The sequence below is a fragment of the Dasypus novemcinctus genome, chromosome 17 (genome assembly GCF_030445035.2).
Source record: "Dasypus novemcinctus isolate mDasNov1 chromosome 17, mDasNov1.1.hap2, whole genome shotgun sequence".
NCBI lineage: Eukaryota > Metazoa > Chordata > Mammalia > Cingulata > Dasypodidae > Dasypus > Dasypus novemcinctus.
The window spans coordinates 68,208,826-68,226,101 of record NC_080689.1 but is presented as its reverse complement, the minus strand read 5'-3'; the positions used below and the strand labels follow the sequence as shown (position 1 = coordinate 68,226,101).

General features: G+C 51.6%; 1 protein-coding gene across 3 annotated transcripts in view; it reads right to left on the bottom strand.

Annotated features, from left to right (window-relative positions):
* Positions 1-17,276, bottom strand: part of HK2 (hexokinase 2) — a 68,898-nt gene that overhangs the window by 43,577 nt on the left and 8,045 nt on the right. The window contains exons 1-2 of one of the 3 annotated variants that reach the window (XM_071208937.1): positions 14,050-14,146; positions 3,957-4,119 (exon numbers count right to left, since the gene is read on the bottom strand). In XM_071208937.1, the coding sequence (XP_071065038.1) occupies positions 3,957-4,098 (142 nt within the window). In that variant the 5' untranslated portion in view covers positions 4,099-4,119; positions 14,050-14,146. Of the gene's footprint in view, positions 1-3,956; positions 4,120-13,726; positions 13,801-14,049; positions 14,147-17,276 lie in introns of those variants that run through there. The other 2 variants (XM_071208936.1, XM_004464337.4) reach the window with 2 other exon arrangements.

Sequence of the window (17,276 nt, the reverse complement as noted above, 5' to 3'; positions counted from 1 at the left end):
CAAGACTGGGTGAGGATCAGTTAAGGCTGTGGTTTTCAAAGTACAAGCGGAAAAAAATTTAAAACAGGTCCTCACAATCAGCTTATTCGAAGAAGAGAAGAGAAATGCTCCGACAGCATCACATTGAAGAATAAACACTGATTCCTGAAACTTGTTTCAGTTGCGTTATATGTATGTGTTGCTTGCTGTGAGAAAGTTAGAAAGTTAGGAAACTACTGGTTTAAGGATGAGGTCTCTACCAGACCTGAGGTCTAATGTCCCAGGTTTGAGAAGAAACGATGGAAAGAAACATGAGGGGTTTAGGGTTCCAAGGAAGCCAACACTGAATAGCCACCCCTGGAGCTGGAGCTGGAGCCTTCTGTGAGAAGCCCAAACACCAGGATCCAAGCTAGTGGGCTCAGCCAGGGGCAGATACCCCAGCAGGGGTCCCCGGGGCCATGCAAGGCAAGGCAGCAGCCAGGGGAGGGGCAGGAGTCTGCAGTCTCCCAGCAGCCCTTGCCTGAGGGAGAATTTTAGTTCTTGATAGGCTAAGATCCACCAGTCCTCATTGCCACATTGCACCAATTCATGACCACAACAAAAAAAAAAAAATTCAAAGCCTGAACGTTGACCACTTCATACATTCAATTCCTTCCTAGTCCCCCGCCCAGTTCCATTTTCCCTTGCCTTTCCCAGGAGCAACCGCTATCCTTTATTTCCTGTGTCTTTTCCAGCTCGTATCCTAATCATTCTAATACAGTGTCTATGTGACTGTATATAAACAATGTCGAACATTGCTTTGAGGTGTGCTGTTGTTTTTTTTTTTTTAACTTACATCAACTCTGAAGTATACGTTCTTCCACAACTTTTTAATTCATTGCGTTTCAGATGTATCCATAGTAACATAGCTGGATGTTCATTTACTTAAAGTGCAGACATTGACTGTTCCCCATATGCTGTCATTATAAGCAACACTGCTGAGAACATCTTTGGATATATATCCTTGGCTCATTTGGGATTTCTTCAGGTTATATAGTTGGTAGTAGAATTGCTGCATTGTTGCATAGACATATTTTCAACCTTACTAGCTATCTCCAACCCTATGTCTGAGGAAAACAACTAATCATTCACTTATAAAGGCCTTGAGACTCTATATACCTAGACATACAGATATGGATTCACAGAGGCAGGAATATGGATATGAATACATTTTACTGTTTTGCAAAACAAAATCATGTGCCACATACTATTCTACCTCATGCTTTAGAACGGGCTGCAGAAGGCTCTAGCATATTAACATTAACTGGCTAGTGTCCAACTGACGGACACAGAGTAGTTTTTTCTCCTGTTACTGTATTTCAGAGAAATTTTGGGACGTAAGCAGACAGCATACTAGTTCTCATATGTGTGCAGTTGTGCAGAATAGACCGGGACTGCTGGCTCAAACCCCTTGTTTTGATCTGAGAACGGTGCCCCAGAGCCGGGGTGAGGACCGGCCCACCTACCCCCAGCGAGGGCGGCAGGCCGGATACTGGGCTTCCTGCACTCTGAGCTTCCCTGCTCTAGGCTGCACCTGCTTTGCTCGAGTGACTAAAACCCCATGCACAGCATTCCTCTCACACGCCATCTCCATTTACACTGGAGCATTTGAGGCAACCCGGGCATGACAGATGGCGTGTAAAATCTCCCAGCTCCTACGGGAGAAGGAGGTCAGGCAGCCAGGTCTCGCCCCTGGCCCTCCTGCCCCAAAGGGCTAGAGGAGTCACCCCCGGCTCCCTGCCCTGAGTCAGACGAGTCAAGATTTATCAAGAGCGAAAGAATCCCCTTGCTTGTGCCAACCTTGGGCAGGGGGGGCGGGAGGATGATGGGCTCCTGGGGCTCCAGCCCGAGGTCAGGGCAGGAGGCTCGGCGACCAGACAGGGCAGCACCCAGGGAGCTTCGGGCGGCAGAGAGGGGCCCCTGCACCTCCGCTCTCAGGAGAGCCGCGAGAATTCACAATGCCTGCCCCATGCTTAGGTGTCCCCAGTGGAAGTGTCCACCTGCCTGCAATGCAGGCTCAACAACCAGCCCCAACCCAGTTCCAAATCATTTGGCTGAGCACGAGCTCCGTACTCCGGCGTCGGTGTCATCTCAAGGCCTGAGCTTGAACCTGGACTCAGCCTCCCGTGAGCTGTGGGACCTTGGGGAAAATCATCTGACCACCCAAGCCTCAAACTCTTCGTCTAAAAATGTGGATAAAATTTGTACCACAGTTATAGAATTACGACAAGGCACTCAGAATACTATTTTGTGAATATCCAGGTACCTTCTGGTGCTGTGTGGAATCAAGACAAGGGCCCTGGCCTTAGGGAGCTGGTAATTTTATCAGAAAGTCAAATAGAAACAACAGAAACAGGTGTGGCTATCAATCACAGGGAGTGGGAGGTATGGAAAACCTGCCAATGTGGGGTCACCACGAGGGATACCCCAAGAACTCGTGGAGGCCGTCACCTCCCAGGGCTCTTCGAAGGGCTGAGACACACAGAGAACAATCCTGAACGAGGGGACCCTCGACGCTAGGTTAGGCTTCAGCAAGCACGGGCTTATTTTAGAGCCACCCCGAGTCTGTTAGACAAACCAGATGTCCCTAACCCCGGAGGCCCTCAGGCAGGCAGGGAAGGCAGGTGGGCACAGGAACAAATCCTCTCCCTTGCCCTGCTCCAGCTCCCACCCCATGACCTCCCTGCAGATGTCTCCCTGGTGACCAGTCAGCTCTGTGAGTCAAGGCCTCGGGGTCTTGAACTTGAACTCCGGGCTTCCTGTTTCTTCCATGGCCCTGACAGCGCCACTTGACCTCTCTTTCCTGCCTAATAGGTGTGGGTGGCTGGCCCATAGCCCATCACCCCTCACAGCACCTAACGGCACCTCATCTCTCAATGGGGAGTGCTTCTGAGGATTAAAATAAGCCATGTGAAAGCTCGGCGACAACTTCCCCTTCTCTGGGGACATCGCCCCGTGCAGGGAGCTGGGCTCAACATCTTGCCATCACCTTTGAATCTTTTCGCTTCCTTGCCCACCACATCCCACCCGCAGGGCCACGGCCTGTGCCACGCCCCATGCTCTCCACACACACGGCCGATGATGCACGTCACCCAAGAGTTCTGCTCGCATCCCACAGAAACATTCCATTGCTCCCCGGGGCCTACAGAAGAAGGATCCTACATTTTAGGCTTGCCTGCAAGGCCGCCTGCGATCTAGCCCTGGCCCATCTCTCCAAGGTTAATCTCCACCTTGACCCATTTCTCCAGTTTGAGTAAATCACTTGCTGGGTGGTGTGCCATGAAATCAGGATTCCACATCCCAACAAGGGGATCCAGCAAAGCGTCACGGGTTCTTTATGGCAGGCCTCCAGAGCCTTTAGTACTCTAAGCTGCACTGCAGTTCTTCCCCTTTTCCCAAGTTTATTTGAACTCCAACCTTCTTTTTTCCTGGGTCCAGGAAACAATATGGGGCCCTCTGCACTCTACGGTTCTCCAGCATGCCTAGGGAATGGGCCAGACGCTGTAGGCACACAGTGGGCCTGGCTATGGCTGTGTCCATCTTGAGGCTCATTTACTGTCACCTCCATCCCCGGGTGCAATCTCAGGGTGTGCCTGGTCTGGCCAAGCTGAGCCAAGCAGCCTTTCTCTGCACATGGATGGAAAATAGGCGGCTGGCAGGCACACGCCCAGCAGCGGGCCCTACTGGGCTGGCAAAAGAGGTACTTCTGCCTTGCCCCCCGAGGCTGCCCGCTTTCCCACGCTTCCTGCCTGTCCGTGAGCTGCCCTCCATCCTCCCTAAGCTCCCTACCTGCTTGCAGTAGCCAGGGCTGTAGGCTCCTGGGGCTTGAAATCAAAGAAGCTTCACAGATGCCCAGTCCTTTGGGTCCCTGAACGCAACCACCCAAATTGCCCTCCGTAGGAAAGGAGGGCCCAGAGCCACCCCCACAGGTGTGGTACCTGTCCCATCTGGAGTCGACCTCACGAAGGTGGGCAGCATCTTCACCGAGGCAGTGGGGTGGGTGGTGGCCCCCAGCCCTTTCTCCATCTCCCTGCGGAACCGCTGAGAGATGTCCAGGAGGGTCTCATCCGAGAGACGCATGTCATAGAGATACTGGTCGACCTGGGAGAGGGAAGAGAAGAGAGCTGAGGCCTCCAGGCTAAGGACATTCCATAACAGGCTTGGATCACGGAACCTCACTCGGCCCCGCAAAAGATAAAGTCTGTTTTGTACGGAAGACTATGAAAGGCCACTTAATAAAGATGTAGGACAGAATTCATTTAAAAGGGTAAGCATGGATATATTTTATTTCTGGCGTGACTGGGGAATGTTCACAACCACGGCATCTTAGGGAAAAGAAAAGTTCTGTTCAGACGGGTCAAGGGCAATTGCCTGTGACGCCTCCACTGAACCTGGCCATCACTGACTCACCGTCTCGTTCCCCCCCAGACCTGGTGGCCAGTCAGTCAACTCCAACACCCCTCTCCCCAGCCCAAGCAAGCATTGCCTCTTGCCTGGGTTTATACCCTCTCTGAGTCTATGACCTCTTCCATCATTTTATACCCCCAGCCAGACTCTGCTATTCCCCTGCTCAAAACTTTCCAGGGGCTTCCCATTAAAACAAACCCCGTAAACACCCAGGGCACGAACCACGTCTATTTGCTCACCCCTGGACGCAGCACAGGGTCTGCCACATAACAGGGCTCTAAGCTTCCAACATAAATCTACACGAGCTTTTCCCAAATCTAACACTAAGAGAAGGAGAAGTATCAAGAGCCCTTCTCAGATTCCCGTGGGGAAGCTCCGGTCTGCCTTGGCCAGGGATATTCCCAGTTTTCCCCTATCAGGAAAAGATCTAATGGAAACCCACCCAAGGAGGCACACAGGTTTCCACAACACCGCTGTTTCCAGCAGCGAGGAGGCTGCCGGCCAAGAGGGGGGACAGGGAACAACGAGGAGCCCCCCCTGTCAAGGTGTGAGCTCCACGGACCTCCCTGCCTCGTTTGCAAACTCAGGGACTGGAATGGGCACTGCCCTTCCCAGCTCCCAGACGCCACGATTCCCAAGGGCAAAGCTTGGCGGGTGAGTACTACCCACTGCCATTTCTTTGGGAAACACAAGTATATCCTTGGCCTTGCCCACTCTCACAAAGGACCATGAAATTTAACTGCCAGCTTTCCCAAACAAATGCACTCTTTCACAGTAAAGTCTATTCTATTTTCCAGCATTTTTGTCAGGTTGTCTTAAAAAATAATTTTAACTGAACTTGCAGCCTAGGATTTCCAGTGGAAGGAGAAGTGTTTAATCCATCAAGAGAACAAAACCAATGCCCAGCTTTGTGACAAAAAAAAAAAAAAAAGAGTCCCCTTATTCACATTTTCTCTTTTCCAGGCCTTATGCTAACTCGCTCCGGAGTCTGGGGCAAATCCTGCTCTTTGGGCCTGGCCTTTAAGACTGGCCTTCCGGAGATCATTCCGGAGATCCTGACCATTATTAGTCTTTCATCTTTTTCTACAATCCCCGAAGATGAAAGATCAGTCTGGGGGAAAATACTGGAAGCAGCTGTAAGCAAGACAAAGGACAGTTGGCGGTAAAGCAGCAAAAAGCTCTCTGCACCGTTGCCAAGTGTTTCATTTCTACAACTATCTCGACAGACAAACCCGTGCGCAGGTGGGGAAGGACAGAGGAGTGGAGAAAGGGCAACGTGACTTCCTCCTGCCAAGCAGGCCTCCCGCCTCTTCTCCATGCCCTCCCCTGTCCGGGGAGAAACCAGGCTGGCTTGTCATGTTTGGTTTGGAATTTGCGGAAATGAGGATTTTCCAGAACTCCCTTTTTGCTAGCATTTGTTAAAAAGCTACCTCAGACTATGTAGGTCTATCAGCCTAAATCTAGAAGAATCCAAAGGCCCATTCTGTTGGGTTTCAGGCTCTGGGCGCCTCCCTCGCCTTGAGCCCACTGCCCTTCCCTTGAGCCCACTGCCCTTCCCGGTGGGCCTGGGGTGCTACCAGCCTCGGCTTCCAATGAGACAGGGAACCAGGGTGCTCCCCAGGAAGTAAAAGGGGCAGCTTCAGCCCCACACCAGACAAACTCCCTCCCGAGTGGTGAAGCGGGAGACAAATCCACAGTCTTGTGGATGACCCTGGGGCCCCACCCCACTCCAGATCCAATGACACCTCGGTCGACCCAGGAAGGCTACCCCGGGACTTCCATGGGTCACTTCTAAAGGGCAAAGTCCAGGTCCCCCCAGACCAGAGGCCAATGGCAAGCCGTGCCTGGGAACAGCCCGAGATGCTCTGCCTGAGTTACTATAATAACAGCAAAGGCGCCAGGCAGAAGGGAGGAACCAGGAGAGGCCACCACGTGCCTTGCCACATGTGGTGGTTCGAAGCTGTCTGAACCCCTGAAAAACATGTTCTTAACTCTAATCCATTCCATTTAGCAGCCAGGAAACTAAACCATCATGCCTTCTCTGTAAGTACTTAATCCTCAAGGAAGGGAACAAGTTAAATGGTCATCTTTGCTTGTTGCTCTTTGTGCAATAGATTATAATTATCTTTCAAGGGGGAAGCAGACTTGGCCCAGTGGTTAGGGCATCCGTCTACCACAAGGGAGGTCCGTGGTTCAAACCCTGGGCCTCCTTGACCCATGTGGAGCTGGCCCATGTGCAGTGCTGATGCGCGCAAGGAGTGCCGTGTCACGTGGGGGTGTCCCCCACATAGGAGAGCCCCACACGCAAGGAGTGCACCCCGCAAGGAGAGCCGCCCAGCGGGAAAGAAAGTGCAGCCTGCCCAGGAATGGTGCCGCCCACACGGAGAGCTGACACAGCAAGATGATGCAACAAAAATAAACACAGATGCCCGTGCCACTGACAACAACAGAAGCAGACAAAGAACACGCAGCAAATAAGACACAGAGAACAGACAACCGGGGGGGGGGGGGGCGGTGGGAAGGGGAGAGAAATAAATAAAAAAAATAAATCTTTTTTAAAAAATTATCTTTCAAGGGTTCAATGACAGAAGGAAACCATGGCCATGATGATAGCTATACACTGGCTAAGAGACATTTGTCGAGCATTTCTTACCTGGCAGACAGCATCCTATGGCTTTGCTGACTTGATCGCCACCGTCTTTTTGCAAAATCCCTGCATTGTCTACAGGCCATGTGGGTGGTGAGGGGCAGAGGTGCCAAGGTCTGTCTGCCCCGAAGCCAGCCCTGGGGTCCTGAGTGTGGCCAGGGCACTCCCAGGTCTGTGGTTTCTTGGACATCTCCCAGCTCTTGGTGTCCTCTCCTCCCCACAGGAGGAGATGAAGAGAAAGGGTATGGGACAGCCGTGAAAAATGCAAGGCTAACACATTGCATTCTTCCACCGCTGAGCTCTCTGAACTCTCAGAACTCAGGGGGTGTATGGCACCTCGGTACTACGGTCTATCCACCCAGCGCTTATTAGGGCTACCCAGGAAGGGATCGTGAATCACTTAATGTCACAGCTTCCTAAACTCAGCCCACCAAGGTCCCCCCAAGGCACAACTGTGTTGGGCGAATGGTGGCCAAGGGAAGTAGGAAGGTGGAAATCAGCGCAGACTCCACACACAGGCCCCTTTCCTGGACCAGGAGGGAAGTAAGGCACTTTTTTGCACTCCTCCCAACTTTCACCCACAGGGCAGCCGAGAGGAAGCAAAGTCATAGGAGAAAGTCATTCAGGAGATACCAAATGTATACAGGGCAATGGAACTCGCGCTAAAAAAGTATTCACAGAACCTTAGCAAAGGAAAGGGCCTTGGGGCAACTAGTTCAAAAGCTCCCTGAGCACAGCCAGCACACGAGCTCACCCCTTTTACTCCAAGAGGTGGTCACCTGGCCTTGGCTTGAATGCCTCCAAGCATGAGAGGCTCCCTACTCCTCTAAGTTCCCTGGTTGACCAACTCTGGTACTAGAAGGCTTTTCCTCAATCTGAGACAAAATCTGCTTTCTGAGGGAGCAGATGTCGTTCAACAGCTAAGCACCTGCCTCCCACATGGGAGGTCCCCAGTACAGTTCCCAACACCTCCTAAAGAAAATAAACAAGCAGACCATGAGCAAAAACAAACGAGTGAGCCAACTCAGAGGAGGAAAAAAATCTGCTTTCTGATAACTTCTGCCTCATCCTCATTATCCCACTTGTCGTTAACAGTCTCTAAATTTGACTAGACATTAGAATCACATTAAGGAGCTTTTTAAAAACAATCAGGGCGGGGGACTTGGCCCAGTGGTTAGGGCGTCCGTCCACCACATGGGAGGTCTGTGGTTCAAACCCCGGGCCTCCTTGACCCGTGTGGAGCTGGCCCATGCGCAGTGCTGAGGTGCACAAGGAGTGTCCTGCCACACAGGGGTGTCCCCCGCGTAGGGGAGCCCCATGCGCAAGGAGTGTGCCCCGTAAGGAGAGCCGCCCAGCACGAAAGAAAGTGCAGCCTGCCCAGGAATGGCGCCGCACACACGGAGAGCTGACACAACAAGATGATGCAACAAAAAGACACACAGATTCCCATGCAGCTGACAACAACAGAAGCGGACAAAGAAGATGCAGCAAATAGACACAAAGAACAGACAAACGGGGTAGGGGGGGAAGGGGAGAGAGAGAGAGAGAGAGATAGATAGATAGATAGATAGATAGATAGATAGATAGATAGATAGATAGATAGATAGATAGATCTTTTAAAAAAATAAAAACAATCAGAATTCTCCAAACTAACCAAAAGAACACTTCTCGGGTCAGGGGTGCAAACATTTTTCTCTCCCCTGGTACCTCCAGGGTCCACAGCGCGGCCATGCTGGCCATGCTGTAATGTTCTGGTATCACTGCTGCAGGGCGTTCTGCCAATTTTCTGCCCCGGCTCTTGGAAAGTCAACAGTTAATTAAGAGGCTAGACCAAGTGTGTTCCTGTAAAATAACCCTGTGTCGATCCAGGGCACTGGGCGTTTGGAAAAACAAACCTGGTGACGCTTGTTGGGGACAAATTTAAGTTGTTGGAAACTATCAAAGGAGAATCATCCAAGCCAACAAGCCTCATTTCATAGCTGGGGGTCATGAAGTGTGGGCTTGGGCACCAGAAAAATCTGTGTTCAAATCTGGGTCTATCATTATCTCATACCTCTGTGAATGTAAAATATCTTGTAGCTTTATGATACATAGTAGTGACCATGTTATATTAGACCGATTTTTAATGATGTAATTCTGGCATGTTTTCTTTCCAGATGATGACCGAGAAGCTTAAAAAAAAAAAAATGGTGTCAGGTACCGTAACAGCAACAGACCTCGTTATTTTCTGGGATTTTTGTTTTTTACTTTTTTTCTTTTTTAATGGAGTGTGCTGGATTTCTCTATAATTTTGTTCAGATGACTGCAGAACCTGGAAAGCCTCTTGCTGTTATTGATGCATAACATACTGCTATTGGCCTTTTTATATAAATATATATATATATAATTTGAATTTTTGGAAACTTCAGCTGTGCTGTCAGCTTTGGAAAATGTATCCCAACTGTACCATGCTGAGTTGGCATTGTACAGAAATTAACAGCCATATTAGTCTAAAAATGGTAAACAATTTTTTCCCACTTGTACAGAGGTAACACAATGTATTAACTATGGAAGGTCTTGTCTACATGGATTCAAGAACAAAGACAAATAAAGTATTTAGACTCTAAATAATGGAAAAAAAAATCTGGGTCCAGCACTTTGACAGTGTGTGGCGGTGAACTTGAGTGCCCTTCCTCTAAAAAGGGACGACTATAAAGGCGAGTCCCTGGCCTAAGCGAGGGGAAGCACATACAGCTCTACGCCCGCCCCTTCTTCCCACTCCTCCTCTCTTCTTCTAGGCTCCTCTGCCAGTGGCACCCTCTGAGGACAAAGACATTTCCTAACCCTGCTTAGTCACACTAAGTAACAAAGCAGAGACTTGCCCCCTCTTTCTGTTACGGGCATGTGGTCTATCTCAACCAGCCGCTTCTCTTTTAAATCTCTTTTAGGGGGAGAGAGGACATTCCAAGCACCAGCAGCAGGCAGGGGCAAAGCCTGGCTGAGGGACGGCAAGGGTGAGTGGAGAGAGAGAGAGAGAGAGTGGTTTCAGAGGAAATGTATTTAGCAAGCTGCAGAGATTAGGACTTCCTCCCTGGGAAGCGAATTTGGCCCAACGGACAGGGTGTCCGCCTACCACATGGGAGGTCCAGGGTTCAAATCCAGGGCCTCCTGACTCGTGTGGAGCTGGCCCACGCACAGTGCTGATGTGCGCAAGGAGTGCCCTGCCACGCAGGGGTGTCCCCCGCATACGGGCGCCCCCCACACAAGGAGAACTTCCTCACTGGGAGATTTTGGTTCCCGTAATACACCCCTCCATCTGACACACCCACTTCCTCTACAGAGCTGGGGGGTGGGGGCAGGAAGCCCTAAAGAGAAATTAACCCCAAACCCTTTATGAAATAACACCCAGTAGGGAAGACGTCCCCTTCAGCACCCCTCTCTCCTCCAGAGCTCCAGGACTCAAGAGGGGGACCTGGGCCATCGAAACTGTGCCCATAGAAAGAATGGAGGGAGCAAAAGGTCACCCTAGAGAGGCCCCTCTTCAAAGTGTGGCACCGTGGTGGCCCGGGCTCTGTCCAGGTATGGGGAAGCCCCAGAGGGAAAGGCTGGAAGGGAGCGCGGAGAAACTGAGGCCCATCAGGGAACAGCCTTGCCCCAGATGCCTTCCTCTACTGTCAGAAACAATCGGTGACAACCCGCGGGTCCTGAATTGCCCAGCTCCCCTCGCAAGCCACGAGGGGTCCTGGCTGGGGCCACAGCCTGGGTTCTGAGGCTGCCCTATGTGGTCTCAGTGGGAAACCGGCCCCAATCAGACTACTTAGCCTACAGAGAGCAATATTCTAACTCTTGACAATTTGTCAAGTATTATGAATCCTACCTTGGGTACCTTAAAAGGTTTAAAAGGCAAAAGAACAGCTAGTAGTAGATGGTCAACTACACCAGGGAACCGAGAGTGCCTACAATTGCAAGCAGGAGAATCACATCCATCAGGCAAGTGGGATCTAAGCCCCCTCTCGATTTAGAGGTAGAGTGGACATCGCCATCCCAGGGTCCAAAGGATGGAGGAGTAAATTGTGGATTAGCGTGGATTTACTGGTGTTCTACTATAGAATTATTGTGACTCTAACAATGGAAGAAATTGTATCATTGATGTGGAGACAGTGGCCACAGGAGTTGCTGAGGGCAGGGAGAGGGAAAAAGAGATGTGATGTGGGGGCATTTTCAGGACTTGGAATTGTCCTGAATGATAATGCAGGGATAGATGCTGGACATTATATATCCTGCCATAACCCACTGAATGCACTGGGGAGTGTGTAGACTAAAATGTAAACTGTAATCCCTGCAGTGCAGCAGTGCTCCAAAATGTATTCACCAAATGCAATGAATGTGCCTTACAGATGAACGGTTGTTGATGTGGGACATGTTTGGGGGGGAGGTATATGGGAACCTCTTATATTTTTTAAGGTAACATTTTTTGTGATACATCTTTTTAAAAAAAAAAGACAATAAAAATGTAATAAATAAATAGATAAAGGATTAATCAGAGAAAAGAAGAAAAAGAAAAAAAAAAGAAACTGAAATTTCAGCTTTTAAAGCTATGAGATTCCTTAAATTTGAACTTCTAAATCTACAAGATTCAACCCGAATCCCTGATCAGTGCTGTGACCTCATCTCATCCCATTTTACATGGCGTTTATGGACCACTAATAATATGATGCTATAGTATACAGAAGAAACATAATTCAAAAAGAAACCAAGATGCCTGCTCTCTAGGAGTGTACAAGCTAGCACAGGACCTGGTTTATACTGTAAACCAATAAATGCCTCTGGAATGACTGGAGATGGCTCTTGGTGCTAAGAGGAGCACAAGGCAGGCGGTCACCAGCAGTGTCACAGGTGAAGGACCTGGGAGACCAGCAATGGGAAGACAGCCTTCTGGGCTGAGCTGTCTCAGTACTGGAGTGAAGAGAAAGTAAAAATGCTTGGAAGTCATGGGCATGTCCCAGGTCCTAGAAAGAGGTTATGAATTCAAGTTCAAGATCCTGGAATGAGGTTATAAATTCCAAGCATTGCGAAGCTACTCACCTCACTACACTGTTCGCTCCCTACTGAAATGCCTCAGTATTAGTACAGTTTAATCCTTCAGTTTTACTTGAGACCAAGAAAAGGACCAGAAAGAATATACCACTGGGTCAGGCTGCTGTGTCATTCACTGACCCTTCTGTAGCCGGCCAATTTCTTGTAGCATTTAGTGCCAGAAGAAAAGTCTGGCAGCCCAGACACCCTGTGCTTTTTGCTACAGGTCAATGAGATTAAGATGAATGATTCATGGAGTGCTTCCTTTTTTGCCTTGGCTACCAGGAAGCTCAGAGTTCTGTACTCAACTCCTATTAGCTATCCTGAGTCAAAGTTTTCTGGTAACCATCCTTGCCCAATCCATGACTCTTGTCCTAGAAACCTTTTTACTGAAAGCTGAATAAAATCGCCAAATCCCTTTAGTAAGCAGGCAGGAAATGAACAACAAACATGAATGAGCAAATCCTCACCTGGTATAAGACATACCAACCTGGTGAAGAGGTCAATTCAAGTGACGAAACCAGATAAGAAAAAGTAAGAATCAGGGCCAAGGATACAGGAGGCTCAGCCAGGTTCACTTTCTCCAGTCTTTGGATAGGTCTGATTTAATGTCTAGAACACATTCCAGGGCAGCGCTGGAGAGACACTAGCTCATCTTTTCATCCTTTTACTAATAGCTTATTCCAGACCCCAAGCAGACCATGTGATTGAATTTCAGCTGTCTTCACCCTCATGTTCTTATCCTGAAGACACAATCAGGCCACCCATGTATTAGTCCAAGGTTCCAAACAGGCCTCCTCAAAAGTCACTTAGGAAGCACCGTGCCCTCTTGAAGCAAAGGTCTTGACAGACAACTGTCTCATCTGTTCTGTTAATAAAAGTGGCATCAAAACAAGGTGGGGGAGGGAAGGGGACTTGGCCCAATGGATAGGGCGTCCACCTACCACATGGGAGGTCCCCGGTTCAAATCCTGGCACTCCTTGACCCGTGTGGAGCTGGTCCATGGGCAGTGCTGATGCGTGCAAGGAGTGCCGTGCCACGCAGGGGTGTCCCCGCAAGGGGAGCCCCACACGCAAGGAGTGTGCCCCATAAGGAGAGCCGCCCAGCGCGAAAGAAAGTGCAGCCTGCCCAGGAGTGGCACCACACACACGGAGAGCTGACGCAACCCAAGATGGCACAGCAAAAAGAGATACAGATTTCTGGTGCCGCTGATAAGAATAGAAGTGGTCACAGAAGAACACACAGTGAATGGACACAGAGCAGACAACTGGGGGGGGGAATAAATTTAAAAAAATAAATAAAAAACAAGGTGGGGGGGATGCTACCACCAGGTACCACAACATGGATGAATCTCACAGTGTGATGCAAGGAGCCAGACAAAAACGAGGTCTTTTACAGTAAGTACAAAAACAGACTGCGCTGATCGGTGCTGTGGCGCGTCAGGACAGTGGGCAGGGGGCTGGGGGGCTGTTTGTGCCCAAAGTGCCGCTGGTGCTGGGGACAGCCCGGTATTGGATCTGAGTGGTGTTCAGTTTTGTATTTGCATGACACTGCAGTTTTGTTTTGTTTTTAATGTAGGGAAAAGAAGGCAGGACTTACCCGGCCCTAGTCTACCCACGAGGCATGGTCAGAAAGAGGTGAAAACCCGAAGGGGCAATCCTCCCTGATTTATGATCAGCCACACGCAGCCCACCGGGGACTCCATGGACCGACACGGGCTTGCACCAGGGTCCAGAGGACTTCATGCGTTTGCATTATTCGTTTGCCCTCGTGGGGCCGCAGATCTCCAGCGAGGCGACAGAGGCTTGGAGACGCTTCCCCGAACCACAGACTTGTGCCCTGGCAGGACCCACAACATCCGGTGGCCGGCCGGATGCCCAGACCTGAGGCGCAGGTGTGCTGCACCTGGGGAAGCCGGTTACCTGCGGCCGGTGACCTCATCCATAGCTACACCCTCACAGACTCCACCTGGGAGGGCCCAGGCCTGTGGAAAGCAGCAATATCCGGTCAAGTTGCCAAGGCGAGGCCAGATGTTTCTGATAAAAAAGAGTCGGGGAGGAAATCACAGTGCAGATCAGCGATCCTGGCCCAAAACAACAGATCCCCCCCAAGGCTTGCCCCAGCGGGACAGGCGACCCCTCCCGTGCAGCCCCCCCACTCCGGGGAATTCAGCTCGGAGGCGCAGTGTCCTCACGGCCGCTCGTCGCTGAGGCCAGGTGGGCGTGGCACCAGCCAGGGAGGCCCGTGGCCACCGCTCCGGATCCGGTTGCCCCGTTGTGAGTCACGGGGTTTCCTGTTCGTCCAGTTCTCGCTTACAGCTGCATCGAGTTACAGCTAGACAGACCTCGGGCAGCAGCACCTGTCAGGGCCCAGGAGACAGGCACTTGGTACACGGGTGTCCTCAGACAGTCAGTGCCGACGGTGGCACGGCAGGGCGGAGGAATGCTATGTCCCAGCTGTGGGGACCCTGGCACAGCTCATTTGCCAACAGAACTTGACTGAGCACCGACTGGGTGCCAGGACGAGGCGCTGAGGATGCTGGGAGAGAGGAGGTGCCAGTCTTTGCCCGCAAGGGGCTCGACTATGGCAGCGAGTGTCACAAACTGAGGGTAAGGGCAGAGCGTAATAAAATACAGACTGACAAGCACTTAAACCGCACCTCAGTGCAGGACAAATCTGATGAGGGTTGTTGGGTTTGAAATTGTTAGAAAGCTGTAAGCTTACCAGCCATCTGCCAGCCTAGAATGTTCTCGTTCTCTGGCTTACCAAATTCCCACCCACCCTTCAGGGCCCAGCACAAAAACCCTTTCCCCAGATGCCATCCCCAAATCTCCCAGCCAGTGATGCCGATGCAATTGTTTTTCTTTAAGATTTATTTTATTTATTTGCTTATCTCTCTCCCCACCCATTGTTTGCCCTCTCTGTGTCTGTTCATTGTGTGCTCATCTTCCTTTTAGGAGGCACCAGAGACATCACATGCAAGAAGGAGGTGCCAAATTGCTTGAGCCACCTCCACTCCCTGCTTTGTTGAGTCTCTCATTATGTTTTCCTCCTTGTGTCTCTTGTTGAGTCATCTTGTTGCATCCGCTCGCCACGCCAGCCTGTCGCATCAGCTCGCTGTCTTGCTCATCTTCTTAGGAGGCACCATAAAGCCAAACCCGGGCCCTCCCATGTGGTAGGTGGGAGCCCAAACACTTGAGCCACATCCACTTCCCACTGATGCACTTATGACACCTTGCATCACTTGTTCCCTCTGGTCCTAGAGAACTAAAGCCACCTGCTTCAGACACCTGTCTTAATTTTGTAATGCCAGCAGCTCTCTCAGTACTCAAGAATTGTCGCCTCATGGTTACATGTAAGGGGTTACGGGAGGGCCACAGTGACGCGTGGGGCGAGTGAAGGGGAAGAGCTGGCTACTCCAGACTGACCAGGTGCTCCACCTCTAGCCTTGCTCTTCAGAGGCGCGCCCCCACGGCCGGGGTCCTGGCAGCTGTGCGGCCTCCTCGCCATCCACCTGGGTGCCCTTGCCTACTACCCAAGGTCCCTGGGGGTCAGGCTCCACCATCTCCTGGAGAGCCCCATGCCAGGGAGCACGACCTGTCCCTCGGCCTCTTGCCCCACAGTGGCACCTGAACTACCCCACATCTGTCGTCTGTCGACCGCCAACCATCCACCCCTGAACCAAGCCCTGTGGCCTGTGCCTCTGCACCACATTGAGCCCCAGCTCTTCCCTGCCCCACCCACCCCGCAGCCAACACCCCAGGCCTGTGCCGTCACCATCGGCAGGACGACCACGTGTCCCAGTTTGCCCTGGAAGACCTCCGTGTACACCCATGGAGGCGGTGTAACTTTGATTCTTTAGGAGGCACGGGGGATTGAACTTGGGACCCTGTACATGTGAAGCAGGTGCTCAACCGCTGAGCTACACCCACTCCTGGCAGTGTAACCATTGACAGCGCTCCTTTCACTCTGAGAGATGTCGCAAGTTCCGATGATAAATTACAGTGTCTTCCTACGCACAGGCCGCAGAGCCAATCCTGCCTTTGTTCCTGGGCAACCCACAGCTGAATGGTGAGGGACCCTGGAGGGGGAGAGAATCCAGGAACCTGGCATCCAGCTTGGGAGCAGAAGCCCCCTTGGGCTGGGGTCCCTGAGCACAAAGCATCTGGTCTCCTCGTCTGTCAAACGAAGGGTTTGGACAGGTGATCACAAAGGTCCCTTCCAGCTCTGGCACGTGGCTCACGACCCCATGAGCCTGGCCATCTCCCCTGCCAGGGTCGGGGTACGGACCCTGGAGCCAGACTGCCCGGCTCTGAATCCTGGCTCTGCCACTTGCTGACATGTGCCCACGGGCAAGTCCCTGACCGCTTCTGTGCCTCAGCGTCCTCCTCTGAACAACGGATAGTAATAAGTGAGCCTACCCCGGAGGGCTGCTTGAGGCTGACCTGACTTACTCTAGGTACAGCATGAAACCAAGAACGGACGGCACTTAGTCCTGTGCCCGTTTGGGAGGCCCCTTGGGAGGCGAGGGGGAGAAGGAGCTGATGGGGCACGGCTGCAGGGCTTCGTGGAGGGGGCGGGGTCACGGGAAATTGGGGGAGGAAACAGGAAGAGGAGGAGGAAGTCTCTGGAATAGGAAAGAAGGAACATGGGCAGCAGTGAATGCCTTCACTTCACCCTAATTACAGTGGCTGGTGTGGCTTATCTGGCCTCATTCCTCCCTTTATCAGATGACGGGGGATGCCAGGAGGAAGAGGTCGGGAATCCAGCCTTTTAAGGACAGTGGCCACCACCTCCAGGCCAGGAATGCTGGGCCTGGGTGAGAAGAGGCAGGAAGGCTGGGGGGTGGGGCAAGCTTCCCCAGGGTCAGGTTCTCACCAGAGCTCTGATTCACTCTTCTCCTTAACTCTGAGATTAAAAAAAGTTATTATCGGGAAGCGGACTTGGCCCAACCGATAGAGCGCCCGCCTACCACATGGGAGGTCCAGGGTTCAAACCCTGGGCCTCCTTGACCCGTGTGGAGCTGGCCCATGCGCAGTGCTGATGCGCGCAAGGAGTGCCGTGCCACGCAGGGGTCTCCCTTGCGTAGGGGAGCCCCACGCGCAAGGAGTGCGCCCCGCAAGGAGAGCCGCCCAGCACGAAAGAAAGT